At 34.9% G+C, this 19,571-nt stretch overlaps 3 protein-coding genes across 4 annotated transcripts; all 3 read right to left on the minus strand.

Moving 5' to 3' along the window:
- Positions 1 to 19: 19 nt before the first annotated feature.
- On the minus strand, positions 20 to 4,278 carry LOC130747395 (uncharacterized). The gene is made up of 7 exons (XM_057600333.1): positions 4,117 to 4,278; positions 3,754 to 3,858; positions 3,611 to 3,676; positions 3,485 to 3,518; positions 1,855 to 3,397; positions 471 to 561; positions 20 to 268 (listed from the first exon to the last, which is right to left on the minus strand). The coding sequence occupies exons 2-7, from the start codon at positions 3,831 to 3,833 to the stop codon at positions 232 to 234; spliced, it is 1,851 nt and encodes a 616-aa protein (XP_057456316.1). The 5' UTR covers positions 3,834 to 3,858; positions 4,117 to 4,278; the 3' UTR covers positions 20 to 231.
- A 954-nt stretch (positions 4,279 to 5,232) lies between these two features.
- On the minus strand, positions 5,233 to 12,887 carry LOC130747398 (uncharacterized). Its single transcript, XM_057600336.1, is given in 16 exon segments — positions 5,233 to 5,745; positions 6,020 to 6,499; positions 6,641 to 6,850; positions 6,995 to 7,234; positions 7,812 to 8,030; positions 8,104 to 8,201; positions 8,735 to 9,074; positions 9,285 to 9,478; positions 9,653 to 9,737; positions 10,162 to 10,556; positions 10,875 to 11,115; positions 11,569 to 11,779; positions 11,916 to 12,106; positions 12,228 to 12,255; positions 12,257 to 12,344; positions 12,434 to 12,887. Coding segments are annotated over 16 exon segments (3,561 nt in total). The 5' UTR covers positions 12,813 to 12,887; the 3' UTR covers positions 5,233 to 5,583.
- Positions 12,888 to 15,457: 2,570 nt separating this feature from the next.
- On the minus strand, positions 15,458 to 19,202 carry LOC130747399 (peptidyl-prolyl cis-trans isomerase FKBP16-3, chloroplastic). Of its 2 annotated transcripts, none has more exons than XM_057600337.1 (7): positions 19,087 to 19,202; positions 18,721 to 18,998; positions 17,656 to 17,739; positions 16,898 to 16,947; positions 16,470 to 16,518; positions 16,246 to 16,320; positions 15,458 to 15,695 (listed from the first exon to the last, which is right to left on the minus strand). In XM_057600337.1, the coding sequence occupies exons 1-7, from the start codon at positions 19,121 to 19,123 to the stop codon at positions 15,570 to 15,572; spliced, it is 699 nt and encodes a 232-aa protein (XP_057456320.1). In that variant the 5' UTR covers positions 19,124 to 19,202; the 3' UTR covers positions 15,458 to 15,569. The 2 variants fall into 2 exon arrangements, with proteins under 2 accessions (XP_057456320.1, XP_057456321.1); XM_057600338.1 differs by having other exon boundaries at positions 18,721 to 18,986; positions 19,087 to 19,184.
- Between the last annotated feature and the right edge of the window lie 369 nt (positions 19,203 to 19,571).

A 19,571-nucleotide genomic window follows, 5' to 3' on the forward strand; every position in this document is an offset into this window, starting at 1 on the left:
TAATGTTAACTAAAATAGATGCATAAGCTTTTCGTATTGATCGAGACTTAATTTTTACAATAACTATATATATATGTTATAGCAAAGAATTGATAGAGACTCATATTTGACAAATTACTTGGCGGGAAACAGCAAAGCTCTTCCTAAACAAATCACAACTGGTAAACTTGATCCAAAAATGCAAAACCATTTGAAAATGGTCCTTTGTTTGATCCTGATAGAGTTCCATAATCATAAGCTCATCAACATCTTCAGTCTCTCCATGCTTCTGCAGTATCCAAAACACAAAGAGAAGACATAAATTTGGCTTGTCTACTATGCACTTATGCCCATAAAATCATCTAACATCTTTACTTTGAATCTGATTGTACTTCATAGAGAAGCAGTGAATGAGTAAATGCCCATCTAGGGAAATAAAATCATGGATATTATACAAACTTTCAGATATATTGAAGGAAAGTGACAAATACCTGTCTGGAAAGGAAGGACTCAGCTCTTTAACTATTCGAGCAACTGTTGAATACATTGTATGTTTCCCAAATGATGACGGTTCTTTTATTTCTACATGAAATAGAACAATAGAATTGATAAGAACCAGATCAAGAATGAAGAAAAAGAGAAATTTATTGATAAATCCCTAATTCCCAAACCATGTCCAAGATGGAGCAGAACTTTGAATTAAGCTAGAATGCAGAATTACACTCAAAACTCCTGGTGTTTCGAGAACCCAAGACCTCTCCATATTCCGAATGTACAAATTTCCTAATAGATTATCATACTCACACTAATTCTCTTATTTATAATATTCCCTCATTCACTCTGACTCAAACTAACTAATTAAACTACTAACAAGCTATTGGTGCCTATCAATAATCAAATATTGATTGCTCAAGAATCCTACCAGGATGCACACTTACAGGATGCAACTTATTAAGTCTCTACATTAATTGATAAATTATAACAAAGAACTAGTCAACTGAAGCATAAATATAAACCTAAACTTTCTGTTATCTTCATGTTACATGACAACTCCAATCCTCACTTCAATTTGATCCAAAGGCACTTGCTAAATGTGAAGAATGGAAAGCAATGTGACTACTAATAATCATTGCTTTATCCCTCTACACATTATCTAACAAAAAATGTGTGCAAGTGTTTAGCTATTCAAATCTATATACTAATCAGGAATGCCCTCTGTAGGATGAAAAATTCTAACATGAAAAGAACAACTTTGGTTTAAAATAATTCTGGTAAAGAATCAGCCTTAATCGATCACCACATGAAATGTGCCATACTCATTCAAATCATGTTCATATGTTGCTAAGCATAAAGTGGAGCAAGTCATTTGATGGGGTTGTATATTTATAGATAATAACAAATTTGCAATGCTAAAATGTGTATAAATTATTCGGACATGAAATAAGTTCTAAAATTCTCAGTACTCCAACAGGATTTAGAAGACAATGGTTATGATTAGATAACATGCATCCACAAAATGAACCAACCCTTAATTTCGCACAAAACTACAGTTACTGTTAGCTTCTATCATGCATTGAAACGTATGCAAAAAGAGGACTTATAAAAGACATCATAATTTTCAGCATTTACTATCTTAATATTTGGTAAGTGAGACAAAGGTCGATAGATGCAAGAGCAATTAGAAAAGGTATGCTCACAGCTCACATACTTGTTTATTTTGTTGAAGCGGAAGGAAGGCACATAAAATCCAAATAATCGATAGGTTGAAATTTCAGTTAATACAATGGTCTTACAGCATATTGAGGATAGCTTGGTAGAAGTGGTAAAAAAATTGTCTTGATTAAAATAGGTTAAAATAGCAAAAACTTCCAATACCTTCCCGATCTTCAATTTGATTATCACCACTGAGGTATAAAGTACTGCTCGAGTTTAAATCTCGGCCTTCAGTTATGGCAAACTCCTCCAACATATGACCTGCAATATTATATGCAAGCATACTTGTTTTATCACAAGCATCTTGGATAGCAAGGTATTGGTTCTTGCATGCATTGTACTTGCTGGGCATGGATTCCAAATTTTCTGCACCAAAGTTCTTAGGTTGAAGGTTTTCAGAATCACTGTTCAACTTTTCACAGGTTGCAAGAGGGCAAGATGAAACATTTTCCACAGTCATAGGGGTAGAAGGATGGGTCTCAAATGGTGCAGAATCGCCAATACTTTCTGCTTCATAGTTTGAATCCATTATACTAAATGCTCCATTTAACGATTGTCTATCCTCATGAAGTCGATTTTCATCATCATGCTCATCATCACTGTTGTCATCACTTTCTTCTTGTTGCTCCACATAAGCATCAGTGAAGTCTTGATCAAATTCACCTTCAGGCAACAAATCCAAAACAATTTGTTTTGTCTGAGCACCCACACTTAGTATGCAATCAACTTCTTCTTCGATATGCTTATGCAATGATGCATTTTCCATGTTGCTATCAGAGCCCTTATTAATAACATCTAGGATCTGTGATAGAGACTTCGGAATGCTATCCATATCACTGCACTCATAAAGAAATTCAGTCAAAAAATTTGCAAAAGCTGTCCGTAAGCTCCTATTTGATATTACAGCCTTTGGTTCTATGCGACACTGTAGATCTCTCAGCTGTAGCACCGTAACTACTTTTTTAACAGACCATATAGCATTCATAATATCACTCTGTAAGGACATTACTTCAGGTGAGAATTGATAAAATTCTTCTGAAAATATGCTGCGATCACCATTTGTCACTTGTAGCGATAAGTCTGCTACTGCCATGGCTTTAGCTAATGGCTCCTGTAGCTCATTTCCTCTATCATGTTGTGAAAGCATCTTCCTACTCATATTATTCACTAGCTTCATTAGATGGTCCCTATCCCATCCATGTTTGCAGGGTTGTAACTGAGGTATGGGTGCTTTTTTTCCTTTAAGTTTCATACGCATTGCATTCAAGGTTTGAGTTGGCAAGCTTGGAAGTTCATCCAATACCTTGGATACAGAAGCATGATAGAATTGGTATCTTAATTCAGGCAAAGGCCCAGACCTATCTCGAAAATGCTGTGGATCGCTGAGAAGTTGAAAAAGCTGTCCACGAGTTTCCCTTTGCTGATGGTTATCGCTTTTGCTACTCAGAACACTTGAAAGAGAACCCTTGATAATCATTTTCAAATTGCCACGAGTTATCACAGACTCGATTGAGCCACCAGTAACTATCATAGCAAGACGGTGTAGACCCTTGGTGGTCAATTTGTTAAGGCACGATAATATCAACCTTTTCATATCCGATACTTGCGTCAAATGCATATCATCCAATGGAACATGATTCTCTCTTTCAATGCTTTGTGCTCCAAGGGCACCTTCAACATGAGTTCTCACTGACTCATAAAATATCTGAAATGGTTATTAGATTATTATTTTATCATTCAAAGAGCAATGCAAGTAACCATAGGCAAAAATAATACAATAACAAAAACTTACATCATCTTCCCTGAGTATAGATTCAGGCATATAGCTGTAGACGCGAAAAAAGAAACGAAATGCATTAGAGCGAAACCAGGTAATTACATTAAAATCATTGAACAAATGAGGCACTCACTCACTCACCTATTTTTGAAAATCTTGTCCAACTTCTTCCTCTCAGATTTTGTGGAAGGAATGCCCAATAACCACCTATGCCAATTCAATATTAGTATAATTAAAATTAGTATTCAACAACAATGAAGGTGAAATACAAGTAAGTATCTTACCTCCTCTTAAGTTTAATCTGTTTCTCTTGGCGTTTAAGATGCGACACGATTGTTCGGGCATCGTTTCTAAGAAATTTCATTCCTTAACTGTGTTGATTCTCCAACCTAAGGAAAATATGCAGAGGAAAAAAAATTGTAAACACTGCAATTTGAACACTATCTACAAAATTGATAGGGGTATTCATTCACAGTCCTAGTTGGTTTGCATTGGAGGAGAAAATAATCCAAACGAATCAAATTTGAGAGAAATTTATATACAGAACAATGATTCTTCATCTGTTCTTACAAGAAATTTGATTCCAAAGGCACACAGAGTCTCACAGTGAGGATTTGGGGTTGGGAAACCACCACCACATTACTTACCTCGACGTGGAGCGGCGAACTGGAGGAGCGTCGACGACGGCCGGTGGGCGATAGCAGACGGCGCTGACGCGGACGGCGTAGAAGCAGCACAGAGTCGCAAGCGAAACAGCAGGGTTTTACACTAGAAATTATTTTATTATATCCGTAAATTATTTTTATTATATCTTCCATTCGAATCATAGATTAAGTGGTAAGAGTTAAGATATATAAGTTGGGGAAGGAGATGCATCAACCATTAAAAATCGCAATTTATCTTTTGTGATGTAAAAAATAAATAAACTAAATCAATCACATTAAACTAAACCAATTTGTTGGAGTTTTTTTCTCCATTCCTATGGGGAGAAATGCTCAATATGAGAAAACTCTCTTGTGTCACTTAAGCAAGTTTGTGTCATTTAAGCAAGTGGAGATGGGTCAATTAAGGCACATAAAAGAGGTATGGTTTGAAAAAGAGAAGTGTGAGGGAAGAGAAGAAAAATTTGTTCATACAACCTAGAGCAGCCAAAAAACATTTGTATAAAACATATTATTAATTTCAAAAAAAAAAGAACATATTATTATTGACAAAAAAAACTAAGAAACATATTGGGATGATCCGGATGGTACTAACACTCTTGTGCTAACCTTTCAAAACATTTTCTCATTCTCATTCAGTAACTCAAATTCTAATAAATAATTTAGACCAAAAACATTTCTTAATAAATAATGAAATAAAACCTTATTAAATCTCCACCCAAAAAATAAGGAGGCTATAAACAAAAAATGAAAGGTTATATTACCAGTTGAATCAAGTGCATCATACACTTCTATACATGAAAAAGCTAAGAAAGGAGTTAAGTCGTTAAGATATATAACTTGAGCTTTGAGGATTTTAAACTAATAGTGAATAACTTGACAAAATAGATCAAAATGGTCTAGGATAAGAGTCTAGAATTTCCACTGATCTCGTTTTTTTCATAATCTATGAAAAAATCCTAAGAAATATATAAATACTTCAGAATAAGTTAAATGATATTTTTGTACGAAGAATTAGTCAGGTTGAAATTTTAAAAAAGATGAAATATAAAAGCTTTTTTTTTTGTCAAAAAAAGATATTTTAACTCAAGCTAAAAGCCCTTTTTCTATTTGTCAAAAAAGCTGCTCGTTAATTTCCCTGGAAATAAATGAATAATTTTTACAGTTTACACCATCAAAGTAGAAGGGACCTCAACCACTAGCTAAGAGGCTCAAAATTGAGGAAAAAAATCCCAAAACTCCCGTATTACATACTCTCATAATTATATATTATAATCCTCACTTAGCATGACAAAACCATAATACATCAATAATAACATTGAGCTATAAGTAGCTGAAAGCCTAGTGGACAGACATCTTAGTAATTTCCTTAGCATTATGCCCGCAATCAAGAACAATGTCCATGATGCTCAAACTGAGTGAAGAAGTTCAAATGAAATCAACTTTGGATACTCAAGCCTCTGATCTCCGCATTTTCTTACTCGACTTGTCTTGTGTCCGGTACTTCTCTCGTCTTTCTTCTCTCCGGCGCTTTTTCGACAACAGCTCTTCTTTTGCTTTTTCTGCTTCATGTGCTTTCCTCTTTTCGTTTTCCTTAAGTTTTCGCTTTTTCATCTACAAGCTCGTAGGAAAAACAATGTCAAAAGACATGCCAGATAGTACTTTAAAATGAGAAAAATAATAATAATTGAGAGCATCATAAAAATGTGTTCCCACTTCCCAGTCATCCTCAACTTTGAATATAAAGAAAAAAACATCCATAAAGTGGCTGAAATACTTATTTGCAATGGAATATGGTCCCCTAATTCTTTTCACTATCAGCTAAGAAATCTCGGATAGAAATTTCAAATAAGAAGGCAAGCAAAAATCAATGAGACGACATGCTTACCTTGTCATGATTTATTAACTGGATGTGCTGAACAAGAGCAAGAACTTTTCGCACGCGAGGTTCCATGACAACACCCTTTTGCCTTCTCTGTTCAAGTAATGGCTGGTTTCGCTTGGGTGTCTCCTTGGGTTTGGATGTGAAAGGAAGTCTTTCCTGTAGACTCCTAGGAACCACCAATGGATTGAACTTTCTAGGTTTTCTTTCAATTTTCTTGTAAAGAGAATCTTTGTTTACAGGCACAGGAAGATCGTGGTCTCTTCTCAATTCTGCAACAGTTCTCATTCCTTTCCAGGTCTGGTCACGAGGCTGCAGTGCCGTTGTCAACAGATTATAGAACTGAGGAACTTCAACTTGAGTCCATGCACGCAGGAAAACAATGTCACTCATCAAAATTTTGTCCTCAAAGGTGCACCTAGCAATTCCTTCTTTGGTTATCCCACCCTTCCTTTTTGGTTGGTTACCTATCTCTTCTTTTGCAGCCTGCCAAATTAAAAATAACTCAGCACAAAATAGATTGCAAAATTTAACTATCCAACTGAAACATTATTTAGTTGTCTTTTAGTTAACTAATGGGACAAATAATCAGTAATGCGATTGTCTTCAAAGTGACAACTCAGATACCTTCTTGACCTGCCCCCTTATCCCACTGACTGTTCGAATGGCCGCACCTTCAAACCGAGCTATTTCAAGATCCGAAGTAAACATTTCCTTGATAAGAGCTGTCTTCTTGAATATCTTGCATGGGTAACCGACCAATTTGATTTTTTTCACTATCCTTGCTGCATGATTAAACTCAAGTACAACTGCAGTTGCAGTAATCCTAAATGTTGCCTGATAAATCAAATACAACATTTCAGACACTAAACACAAATACTAGAGGGGGAAAAAACAAAAGAATAAAGGTACGTACAAAAATAGAGTGCACATTTCGAGAGGACTTTAACAAAATCTAATCAACAAGAGAAACAACCCGACCTGATTGTTTGATAAATTCTGAACAGCGACTATTCCGGTGTTGGGAGGAGCAAGAGGACCATAAAACATAGCTAGGCAATGCATGTGTTCTGGAGTGTATTTCAGCATACGGTGCCTTCCATTGTGATCCTCAATAGCATATACAGGAGTTGTCTGGTAACGCCTCCATCCAGCAGAAACAATAATTGGGTCTCTAGTCTTCAGGACTTTCTTATGCCACCTGTGTCGCTTTAACCTGGCCTGGAAGGTAAGAGAAAGCGAAAAAAGATTGGAAAAGCAGAAAGAGAAAGAGGGGGGGGGGGGGGACAGATGAATTTAAAAGAAAGGGGAAACATAAGAAAGTTTCATCAACTCATTAAACTTATTACTATTATTAACAATTCATTACATGTTCTAGAAACCAACTTTTCATCTTCTGTACAAACAACTCATTATGTTCCTTACCTTCCATACAGATGGCCCATGCCAACATCAATAAAATAAAGACAAGTTATTATTTTCCTGGAACAACAAAAGGAACCTCTACCCAAACCATCAAGCTCTATTCCAAACCTAATTACAGGATATACTCATTTTGATCATCTACTACCAAATATAGTGACATATCTTTTAGACTTGAAATTATATCACTAAACAAATGACCAATTAGAAAACCCAACCACTGACTAGGGATCAACACAAATTTCCCTTATGATAGTGTCCTTAATCATAGACATCTTTGGCATATATCAATAATTTTCTTGACTAAAATTTTCTAACAATTGTTACCACAAACTCTATGAGGAGGAGCTATGCTTTAGAAAAGCCTACTACTGACCTGCATGTATCCAACATTTTCCTCCCCTAAACCGACTCCTCCAATCAATATTGGATGGTAGGGATCAAAGTATTCAACCATCTCGCAAGGAACATCATGGACCTCCAATCTTACGTATGTCCCTGTTCGGAAACCCTCTATCTCCAATCTGGTAGCCTCATCAAGATCGTTCAGTTCAGCAATATTCATTTGTTTCTGGAGCTCTATCTCCTCCTTCAACTGGCGAAACACAAGAATTAGTAGCCATTCTATAACACGGTAGTTTACATTAAATGTAAGCAACAAGTTGTACCTTGTCAAAGTAGCTGGTTTCATTAGGCTGACCTCGACGAAACTTGGCTTCATTTTCATTACCACCATCTTCCTCTGGTGTCCCAGGGTCATCATCAAATGTGGATCAAAATTAAGGTAACTAACATACTGAAGTAATGCAACTAACAATTTGTTTGCAATTTGATTAGTCAAGTCACGCAGAAAACAAAAGGTTCACATTCCACATTGCTATCATGTCAATGGCTGTGACATAATTACAAAAAAAACATATCACCCTTGTAGTCCATCCACCACTGAGTTAGCCTAGGCCCTAATTAGAAAACTTCAAACTTCGAAGGTTCTTAACCCAAAGAAAGTTTAAATAAAACAATTTAGCATGAAAAGACATCACAGATCATCTCCATAGATTGAGAATAAATTCCTTACCACTTTCTTGTCCTTCCTGAATTTTTTTAGGGGAGGGGGGGGGGGGGGTTTCAGCCTTTTGATAACAGTCATGACTCTAGCATACTCAGACACTTAAGGCAATCAACCAGAGAATGTGCCATGCCCCGTGATTATGAGAAAAAAAAAAATTGGGGGTGCAGGAATCAGAAAGTATAAACTACCCATTCATGTTAATTAGGTACATGAAGAGAGAGAAAAAGGATATCGAGAATCAAATTTTGCACGAAGAGCAAGTTTCTTAAGCCTCCGCGTCTCTGCTTCCAAATCATCTCCATTGTGTGTCGTATCATCTGTTTGATTATTCTCAATTTTTTCTCCTGTTTCTAAATCTTCAAAGTCCCCATAGACATCATCATTTTCCTCTTCAGTAGTAGCCTTTGGTAGTCCATTTCTGAGTGCTGCTTTTGCCAAATTTCCAGTCACAAAACGGTTGCGAATCTCCTCATTATCTTTCTTATCCCATCTCTTATCCATAAATTGTGCGCACTTGGAATAATCCTCAGTGTTGACGTTTCCATCATTAAATCCATCTCTCACATTTTTCTGTGCAGTTTAAAAGACAAAAGCAAACACTTAGTTTATGAAGAAAATACGCAGATATTCTGAAGGTCAACAAATCCTCAGTCTTCAAACATGTAAATTTCATGTATTGCATATCTAATTGCCATTAACAGGGAAGGTGCCATTGAAAAGCAATAGTTACACAAAAAATTAGGTACAGCTACAAATCATGCAAGCTAGTAAAGGACCAACCTTTTTCACTTCTTCTATAGGCTCAAAAAAGTCACCATCACTTTCCTCATCTTCGCTACTATCATTCTCTTTGTTTATAGATATTAAATTAGCAGTAGATTCCCCATAGACCAGTTGCATCAAACTAGGAGTTTTCTGTGAGAGTGTTCTTTCAGCCAAAGACTCTTTCCACTTTGAAACATTTCCCATGTCATCTATGAGGAAAATAAAGAAAGGAATCATCAATATAGTAAGTCTCCAGTAACAAGTCAATTATTTGTTGCAACTCAGATGGCAAGAATAAGTGAGAAAAGAGAATGTTATGACGAATAATTTTAATATCTATGCATGAATCTTAATAATCAAAGGAGAAAACTGCACAATTTTACCATCTTCCTCCTCTTCGTTTAAAGATTCTGAATCAGAAGATGCCCCATCATCACTGGCAGAACCATCCTCATTTCCTGATGAATCCTATCAATGAAGTCAGTCAAGAAATTATGAGCATTCCACCAGAAAATTGTCAATGCAGACATACATATCACATAAAACAAAAGTAAAACAATTGAATTCAAAATATTGAATCAGTAAATCCAATATAAGTTTGAAGCTTGCCTACAATTCAGTGTAGTAATGTTACTAATGTAGTTTGAACTTGATCCTATAAGCATGTTTATATGCAGACCAAAGAGCATTTATTGGAGTTTATCTGGTGCATTTTCTTGTAGAGAAGCTCCAATAGATGCTCTGTGGTCAGTATCCAAACGGCTCTAGGCATACAAATACCTGAATGAATTTAAAAGGCAATGGGCACAATACAAGCTAATTTAATTTCTGTAAGCATGAAAGGATACATGATTGCACGCATTACACAACAAACACGATAACTTATGCTTACCATCAGATCACTTTGATCAGCATCATTACCGAAGATTGCTCTTCTCCTTCTTCTTCCATTGTGAAACTCAATATGTTCTTCTAAGTGGTCTTTGTTTGTAGATTTGTCACCCGCTGCATCGTCTTCAGCTTGGTCGGGTAATCCTGAACCTGTCATGGCATCAGCTTCATCCTGATCAGATGATTCTGAACCACCATCTGAATCCATCTCGTTATAATCCACAGTCTCTATTATGCCATCTTGCTCGACATCCATGTTTGTACCCTGAGCCTCAGCTAGAGCTTCTGAAGATTGAGCAAAAAGATTGATCATGCTATTCTCCAGCTTTTCATTGATTGGGTACTTGGTTTCCTGAAGCGATCTCACCAAAACTTCTCCTATATCTCTTTCATTTCCTGTCGAATGCATGAAAGTACACTTTTTAATAAACAATTTATCCCATTGTGTTATGCATGATATAACCATAAAATTTAACTGGTAATATTATTTGTAACGATACAGGAATCAAGGAGTGACATAGAGGAGTGATAAAAGTTCCAAGACAGCACAGTACCTGAAATTTTCTATAAAAAGAATTGCTACCATATGATCATAGTATAATTTCACAAGGATAATATGCACAAAAGACAAATAAATCTGCCATCATATGATCATAATAATAAAAGTTTCTAAAATAGGATAAAGTGCATGATGAAAAAAAACTATCCAATGACCTTTTCTCGTAATAGCAGAGTTTTCATCATCCACTTTTGAGAATTGAACAAAGTGATCATTAATATTTATGTATACAGCATCTTTGTCGTACAAGAGATCCCCAAGGCCAGACATTGGAGCATAGAATAATTTCTCCTTATCACGCAGTCCCTTCTTTTTGGCAGCAGATGGAAGAGGACATGGATCAGGTAAAGCAGTAACACCAGCTAAACTATAATCACCGACCCCAGCTATGTGCACCTGATATCCAGAATACAAATTAAAGTACAAATAGTTGGGGGGAAATTAACAGCACAATTCAAGTACCACCTGAACACCATATCACTCAAAGCAGATATTCAAAGTTAATCACACAATTCTAGCAAGCATCAAACTAAAACTCTTAAACCATCACATAACTGAATTCCTTTTATATAATATATACTCAAATTCCTTCAAGGAGGAGGAAGAAGCTCTCCAATATTCAGGGCAGGAGATTGATAGATTGCATAAATAGCGTAAAAAATTGATTAGTAGTTGATTAACACATACAAAAAAACATGAGCATGAATTAGTAATTTTGAATCAAATTTCAGCAAAATTCGTATGAAAATCCTAGAAACAAATATTATGATTTAGAATTATATTTTGATCATCATCATCTTTCAACTAATTGGTTCAGAGACAATAGTATGGTAGAGCTGTGGAACACACCTTATTGCCCTTTTTCAAATTACAGCCTCTGAGATAACCATAAAGTGTGATTTTTCTATCACATTTATTATTTGAATGCACTTTTTCAGGAGGAGTGATATCTTCAAAACGATCTGCCAAAACATAAGGGTGGGAAGTTCTCCAAGATAAAGGATGAAACTTCATGACCGAAATAAATCGAGCAAGATTGTGAACTTCACGCTTGACATACCTGTTCAGTTAGGAATAGCAATGTTATAAACTACATAGTAAAAGTTGTAACTAAGCTTAGGAAACACTACTAGACAGCAGGTGTAAAAGAAAAAAAAACCATTTAATCCCCATAACATATTCATCAAACTACTTACTTTCCATGAATAAGGCCTGATAAGTAAAACAACTTAGCACCATCATATATTTCAGTCCAAAAGCGGTGTTTGAGCCGTTGCTTGGTTTTCCTCAACTTTTTAACATCCTTGAATTTATCAAGATGTGTAAGAACCCCCATGACTTTCGGGAACCCGTGAACTTGCAAAATATTAAGGAACTCAAATGTTTCCTGCAAGCAAATCAAAATTTCAAAAAACAGAATAGCAAACCAAACAGTGACTGAATGAGTATAAATGAACACATGCAAAACTGACAACCCTATATTGACCCTCTTATTATATATAACTAACCATTTCAAAACCATAACTCCCATCTATGGAGAAGTGCTAGATCAGCAAACTTTGCTGCATCTATCATGCCATTGATATCATTAGGGCATTCCACAAACTGCAGCCTCCTTTGCTTCCCTGTCATATAAATGTGATCAAACATTTACTCAACACAGCAAACCACACACAGCAAGTTACAATAAGGTAAACAAAAAATCTGCACAAACCTGACACAATAGTAATTGGACCTCGAACTTCAGGCAAATTATGCTTGGTATAATGCTTAACCAAAGACTTGATCAACAGTGACTTCCCCACCTGGGGTGGACCCTGCACGACGATGACATAAGGGGCAGATTCACCGTAAGAGCGGTCGGTAATGGGAACATGGAGGCGACGCTGCTCCTTCTCGACGGCGCGTGATTTCAACCGCTTGGCTTTGTTAGTGGAAGAAAAGGCGAAGGCTCTAGGGTTTTGAGGTTTGTCAATGAGTCCATCATCATCGTCCTGCTTCTTCTTCTTGTTCTGCTTCTTCTTGAAGGATTTGGCACCAGATTGACGGGTCCTGTGAGCCTTGTTGGATTGATCAGCATCGTTGACGGCCATGGTGGGAGCTGGTAGCTGAAGACCAGAGTGTCGTCAAGGTTTTACAGTTTCAGAACAGCAGCAATGGCGGTTACACCGGTTTTACGGTAAATATGATATATTAGTAATTCTAATTTTAGTTTTTTTTTAAGGAGTAACCCTAGTTCTTAATCTTGTTGTTGATATAGTCAATTCCTTATTTCTTCTTATAAAATTTGCCCTTGAGTAATAAAAAGTTTGTTGAAATTGTGGATTTAGGTAAAGCGTGTCAAACCACCATAAATTTGAAGAGAGGTATTGGAATTGTTTTCGGCTTTTCACCTTTGGGGATTTCCTCTTATGGTTCCTAAAAAGTGGTATTAGAGTTGAGGCCTCAACATTGGAAGGAAGAGAAGGGGAGACTTCGATCAAGGGAGGAAGAGACGTACTATAAGGTGTCACACAAATCATTTGAAGAGGGGTCAATCAATTCATTGCAAAACCTAAAGGAGAATATATGAAAGTTCAAGAGTTCTCATTTCGTAAACATGGTTGGTCATGAGTATGATATTTTACTATGAGAGGATAAAGTTGATGACAAAGTGAAAAATATGAGACTCTAGTTGAACAGGATACACTATGTCAAAGAATTAATCCAAGTCTCACATTAAGTAGAGTGAAGAAGAAAGAAGCAGAAAATGTTAATATTCTTCCAATCTCACAACGATATTGAGAAGAAAAAAAGAATTGAATAAGTAGCTTGAGTTTTTTTCACCACAATAACTCTAGTGCTTTAAGTTTTTTTATGTAATTGCGTGTCACTAAAACAATATTTTTTTTTGAAACCGAATTTAAAATTTTATCATTGTAAAGATTGCATTAAGTGGATTTCCAATTTCCTTCTTGTAGAGACTGTAGTTGAGTAATGAAATAATTTGTTGAGACGATTGTGTAGTTTACTTATTTACTAGATATAATACCCGTGCGATGCACGGGTTTATTTACAATTTTTGTAACATTACAAAAAATTATTATACTTTAAAGGAATATTAAAAAAAATTAATTAGAAGTATTATAAAAATCTGGAGACAATTTAGAGTCTTCTTTGTGTGAATAAATACAAACTCAAATTTAATAATTTATTTTAATAATTAGTATTGAATTATTTTTAATAACTAATTTATTTTTTAAATTAAAAAAATTATGTAAGTTTGAAATATTTTGTCAAATAAGTTATAATAATAACAACATATTTAAGTTCAAAAAAAAACATATTTTAAAATATAAATAACGTAAATTTTTTGTTTGTAATTAGCTTCCTCCTTGTTAAGTCATTTTCACTAATATATAATAGATCAAAAAATATATAATTTTTTCCAAATAATACACAAACACCTTATTGCGAAAATTTTAATTTTAAAATTATTTTGTCTAAATCATTTATTAATAATTAATATTAATTCTCGGTATTTGTTCATATATGAAAACATTACCTAGTTTCATTTTATGAGTGTCTAATTTGTTTATATAGGCAAATTTAGTTTTTTATCATTAAAGATAGGGAGTAAGCAATTTGAAAAATGAAAAAGTCATGAGTTTTTTTTAAGAGTTAAATAAGGGGTCTTCATTTCTACTATTGTATTTAATGCTACGGTTCAAGTCTCATTTACGTATGCATTAAAAAAGATATATATTGATTTCAAATATTTTTTTCTTAATGATTTTTATTAATAAATATTATTTTTACTTAATTAATCTAATTTTTAATACTGTTTACATATAAATATATTTATATGTTTTGTTTAAAAAATATATAAATTTTTCTCAATTTATTATTAATAATTAAAATTATAACTATTTTTAATTAATACTTAAAAAATTATTTTTTTATGAGAAACTCAAAAGTTTGTAACAAATTATTTTTAATTTATGACTTTGAAGTCATTCTTAATGTGTTTAATGCTCTTATTGATAATGTGATTAATGCTATTTTTTCAAGTCTCCTTTACATATATATATATATATATATATATATAGATTTATTTTTCTATTTTTACGGTGTGCTGGAAAATTTATCTTCATGCTGGGTTAACCGACAAATCATTGATATGCTAGTGCTTCAACATTTAATTTCTCTGTAAAACTGGGGGAATTACGGTGGGATTGAACTGGAAGGAGGGACAATGACATCCTCTGGTTGATATGCCCAGGCAGAGCAAGTCTTCAATTACAGTGTAGTTCTGGACTTCTGGAGATTTTGAACTAATTCTCTCATAAGCATTCCATTTTCCATGTTTACTTTTAAAAAATGAATAACTAAGTTGTGATTGAATAACAATTAAATGCAATGCGAATAGACTTTCATAACAAAAGTTCTGTTTACGTTTACCTTGAAATGCGTGTCAACATCGGTTTGCACCGGAAGTAACAGATATCCAAACATAGCTGAACAAATTATGCGACATGTATTATTACTTCAATAGAGGGAATACCTATTACAGGAGAAATGTAGATTTTTCCTCCCCAGGTGGAACAAATGTCTTGTATTCCTCTTGGAGAGCAGAGAATCCAACATAAACTACCAAGTGCAGGTTCACTAGACCTTTAGGTGTGCACAAAACTTGTTGAACGTATAATGTATGAGGAAGATTTTTTTGATGCAATGAAGATTCTCTTGGATCTTGATATTTTACACTCAAACAATGTTACTCTGCATAGCTATGAGTTTCAAGCCTATCAAAATAATTAACAATTGTTTTGGATTTACTGCTTACAATCAATGGAATGGACAACCTAATTTCATTCCTCATCCAGGTCAAGTTCAAGCCCAGGTATATATTCCAAACTTACATCAAATATAACTGGACTACTTGGAGCCACCCTTGGCCTTCCAGGAGCTGAAATAAGGCCTTTTGGGAATGCCAACTGCCAAATAAGACAAACAAAGTAAAGATATATAGCCAACAATTAGAACCGGAGACTTAGTGTTGGATTTTCGTTATATTCATTTAAAAGCACTTTCATTTCAATTCATTGTAAGACATGAATTTCCATGCTTCTAAGCATTGCTAAAAGAAATCCAAACACAATTTTCTAGGAGGGTGAATGAAACCAGCAAACAAAATTGCCAGCATTGAGTGATTGTTCTTTAGCATGCTTCCTTATATAAATTCTGACCATTCTGTGGTCAATGCACATATGAACTGAGAAACTACGAATATGGAAGCCTAGTGTTGGAAAAAGTACTACATTAGCTTCACAAGAGACTTAAAGTTCTACTCTAAACAATCATCCAAATTTCTGGTAGACTTTGAATCTTGCTATGTCGGTAGATTTCAAAGACACAGGTAAAGATAGATTGGAGCATGAATCAACTACTCCAAAAGCTTAAGTTGTTGGGTAAAGAATACATGAACGGCTTTATATTATATTTCTAACAGAGCATATACTATCAATAATCAAGATAAAAGCTTACTGATCCAGGTATGTACAGTCGACGCTTCCCTCCTACCTTCATGCTCAGAAGACCTTCATCAAGACCTTTTATCACCTGTTACATTTGGTTTAATATCACTCAATCTTTTAAAAGGATTATCAAACATGTTGGCCCCGAAACTACTGTTCTTCAAGTTTGAATGGTAGCTACGATGAGGTGAAATTCTTAAGCATATAAAACTCGAAGCAACTTTTAGAGTTTACCTGGCCGGAACCAACACGAAAAAGGTAAGGCAGGCCTTTCTCCAATGAACTGTACAAAGGGGAATAGAGACACATAAATGCACCTTTGTCTAGGTCATTTTAACAGTTCAAAACCATTCTCAGAAAAGTGAAAACATGTAGTTTAACATTGTACTCAAGGGTCAAAGAGAATGTCTTCAAAATCAAATATTTTTGGTGGCAAAAAACTGAAGAAAAAACAGGCAAGTTAAAATTTAAAACACCAAAATATCCTATACTATTAGCTGGTAATAGCATAATTAGATATCAGCATCTGGTTAAGGATGGTGGTGCAGTTCTGCTATGTTCAAACAAAACTTCTCTTTTGTATAGACAATAACAAACATCAATTCACATCTTGCAATTCATGGAGCAAGAAAAGATTTATAGAATTCGTAATTGGCAGGTACCTATCAAATATTTGTCCAGATGGAACCATGGCAACATAATTAGCAGCCACCTATAATGAAATGAAAATAAGGTATTAACAATTCAGTACACAGAGGCACACAGAAATGAAGTGAGTCTTGACATGGGAAGAATATAACATGCTGATAGAGGACTTAATACTACTCCAGACAAAAGTCATCTGTTTAAGTTTTCTCAAGGTTAAAAAAGTGAAGATATTTTAATGCTTTAATAAGGTAATTTCAAACTTCAGCTACTTCAGACAGGAGGTGGCAGAGATTAGAGAACAACGACTGGCCAAAGAAATATACCATTGTGACGAGACTTGGCTCACTTTGTAGTTGTGGAATAAATGTGGCTATTGCCTTATGTATGACATAATTTTTAGATGTGTCTACTATGTTTAAAGCACTTGACAAAGTTCTATGGTGCCTTTCAAGGGCTAATTTTGATTTGAAAGGAAGCAAAGAAGGGTGCATTGCATCTGCAGGCACATTTGCTATCTTGAAGAATTTAGTAGATGGCAAGCCATATCAGGTAACGAAATCATCAATCTTTGAACAGTATTTTCTACCTAGAAGGTAAAAATAAATATATGATTAGACGGACCATTTACAAGGAAAAAAATATTCAGTTGTTCCCAAGATACAAATTATGTAGTTAGGCATTGAACTGGTTCAAAATTGGCATAGGATGCCTCTTTAAAAAGTGGAGACATTCATACAAGAGATCCTGAAACAGGTCAGAAGACTTTACACACCTGATATCCAATTGGGGGACTAGGGCCTTGCCCAACTTTAATATCTTTGTATTGCAACCCTGATTCAGTAGTTACCATAGGCACCTTCATTGCATAAAAAATTCAAAAACAGCATCAGTTATTGACCATGGATATTAAAGCGTCAATAAAGAAAAACAACTTTGCCTATCATTTATTGATGGTCAAAGGTCTAAACAAGGTTACCGATTTATTTAAGTGCTATCATATTGATTACTAAGTGTAACTAACATATTCTTTACTGCATGATGCACCATTGAACATGAGCTCTCAATTGATTCAAATGCTATGTACTTCTGATCGAAAAATCAATCTGATTCTAAAAATGGGTAAGCCCGGTGGTTCAAGTTGAGCCTAGCCAACAACCAACATCAGCTTCTAGGGAGGGGAGGAGCTCCAGTTTCTCCAACCATTCTAGTGAACCGGTTGAGACCAGCATCTATAAATAACCTGTGCTCGTCAGACACAAAATGAATTGATGTTTTTTTATTGGATTTGTATTCATCGGGACTGGCGGGGCTTGAACCCGCAGCTTATCTATCAGTATAACTATAAGAATCCCTGCTAATTCCAGTTAGAATTTTGGATCCTGTCATCTGGAATGAATATGGGAGTATATTAGACACTGCATGTCTCTATTAGTTCTCTCAGCAAGTGAACAAAGCTCAATTGTCTTGGATTTTTGGGTTACGAAACTTGAAATGCAGTGACAGCATATGATGATCCTTCTGATGTTCTCTATAAGACTAGAAGTCTAGCAATTATTCGTGAAGAACCTTACCATGGAAGTCGTTTTTCCAAAGTTTCAAATATTTTAAGAGGAGTGGGGTTGTGAAATCTCTAACCACGTTTTAAAGCTAAAATGAAATTGCTATTATATATCTTGTGCACAATAATAATGATGTTTCAGGTTCCTAATATTCAAATGAAAAACTTTCCTTCACATATTATTTAACTTTCAAAAACCTGTTGCCAAATGTTAGTAGATAAATCATAAAACCAATAAAGGAGAAAGATAAGGGGACTGTGTAAGTAATCTCACCATACATTTTCAAGCTCTCGCACACAATTGTCATCACATAGTTTTGGTTTTTCCTCTGGGGGCAAACCAGCTCCATAAGCATCCAATGCATGGATGAAGATACCTGAGACTCCTAAAGCCAAACCAAGAATCTCTCTACGTGAATTGGTATTGAACATAGCAGTGCATTCCTTTGTCTCTGAAGACTTGACTTTGAAAAGTAATCTTCGAAGTTTGTCAACAGCAAAGGCTTGAGGAGGTGTAAAAGATGGAGTTTTACCACAAGTAGAACCTGCCCAAGAAACTAAGTTTAGAAAATCAGTGAAATTAGCAATGCAAAATGTATGAGTTGTATGTATATAGTGTGATGGAAGCAAAATGAAAGAACTTACAGAGTGGAAGAAGCAGAGAGGAAGCCATGGCAGGCATATCCAAGGATGCAATACCATGCGATTATGTCCGCAAATGGATAAACCAAATCTAGATGAATGACAAAGAATGACAAACGTGGCAATGTTTTTGAAAAGTTTTTCATTAATGGGTCAAAGCCCAATCTATACATAAATTGGTGGTGCTTTTTTTTGTCAAATGTCTTTTATTAACGGGTCAAAGCCCAAAGCAATACATAAATGTTATTATTAACACACCTAAACACCACGAACCATGCTCGTAGTAATTTATTAAAATGTTCTTTTGTGAAGGATAACTTAAGTGGTAGAAGTTGAAAGACATATAAATTAAAAGAGAGGAAGGTCCAATGGATAAAATCCTAGAGGGTTTAATTCATATTTCCTATGTATAAAATAAAAGTTTGGTACACTTTTTCACTATTAACATACTAAAATAAAAACCTGGCACATAAAAAAATAAAATTGCT

The sequence above is a fragment of the Lotus japonicus genome, chromosome 3 (assembly GCF_012489685.1).
Source record: "Lotus japonicus ecotype B-129 chromosome 3, LjGifu_v1.2".
NCBI classification, from domain to species: Eukaryota; Viridiplantae; Streptophyta; class Magnoliopsida; order Fabales; family Fabaceae; genus Lotus; species Lotus japonicus.

What these genes read in the sequence shown, in the direction of transcription:
- LOC130747395 (XM_057600333.1), bottom strand. Translation starts at nt 3,833, where the DNA reads ATGAAATTTCTTAGAAACGATGCCCGAACAATCGTGTCGCATCTTAAA. An exon ending in GACAAGATTTTCAAAAATAG is followed by an intron (nt 3,519 to 3,610) that starts GTGAGTGAGTGA and finishes TCGCGTCTACAG; the next exon opens with CTATATGCCTGAATCTATAC. An exon ending in TCAAATTGAAGATCGGGAAG is followed by an intron (nt 562 to 1,854) that starts GTATTGGAAGTT and finishes TATTTCATGTAG; the next exon opens with AAATAAAAGAACCGTCATCA.
- LOC130747399 (XM_057600337.1), bottom strand. Translation starts at nt 19,123, where the DNA reads ATGCCTGCCATGGCTTCCTCTCTGCTTCTTCCACTCT. An exon ending in CTCTCTGCTTCTTCCACTCT is followed by an intron (nt 18,999 to 19,086) that starts GTAAGTTCTTTC and finishes TTCTAAACTTAG; the next exon opens with TTTCTTGGGCAGGTTCTACT. An exon ending in TTCGTGTTGGTTCCGGCCAG is followed by an intron (nt 16,321 to 16,469) that starts GTAAACTCTAAA and finishes CAAATGTAACAG; the next exon opens with GTGATAAAAGGTCTTGATGA.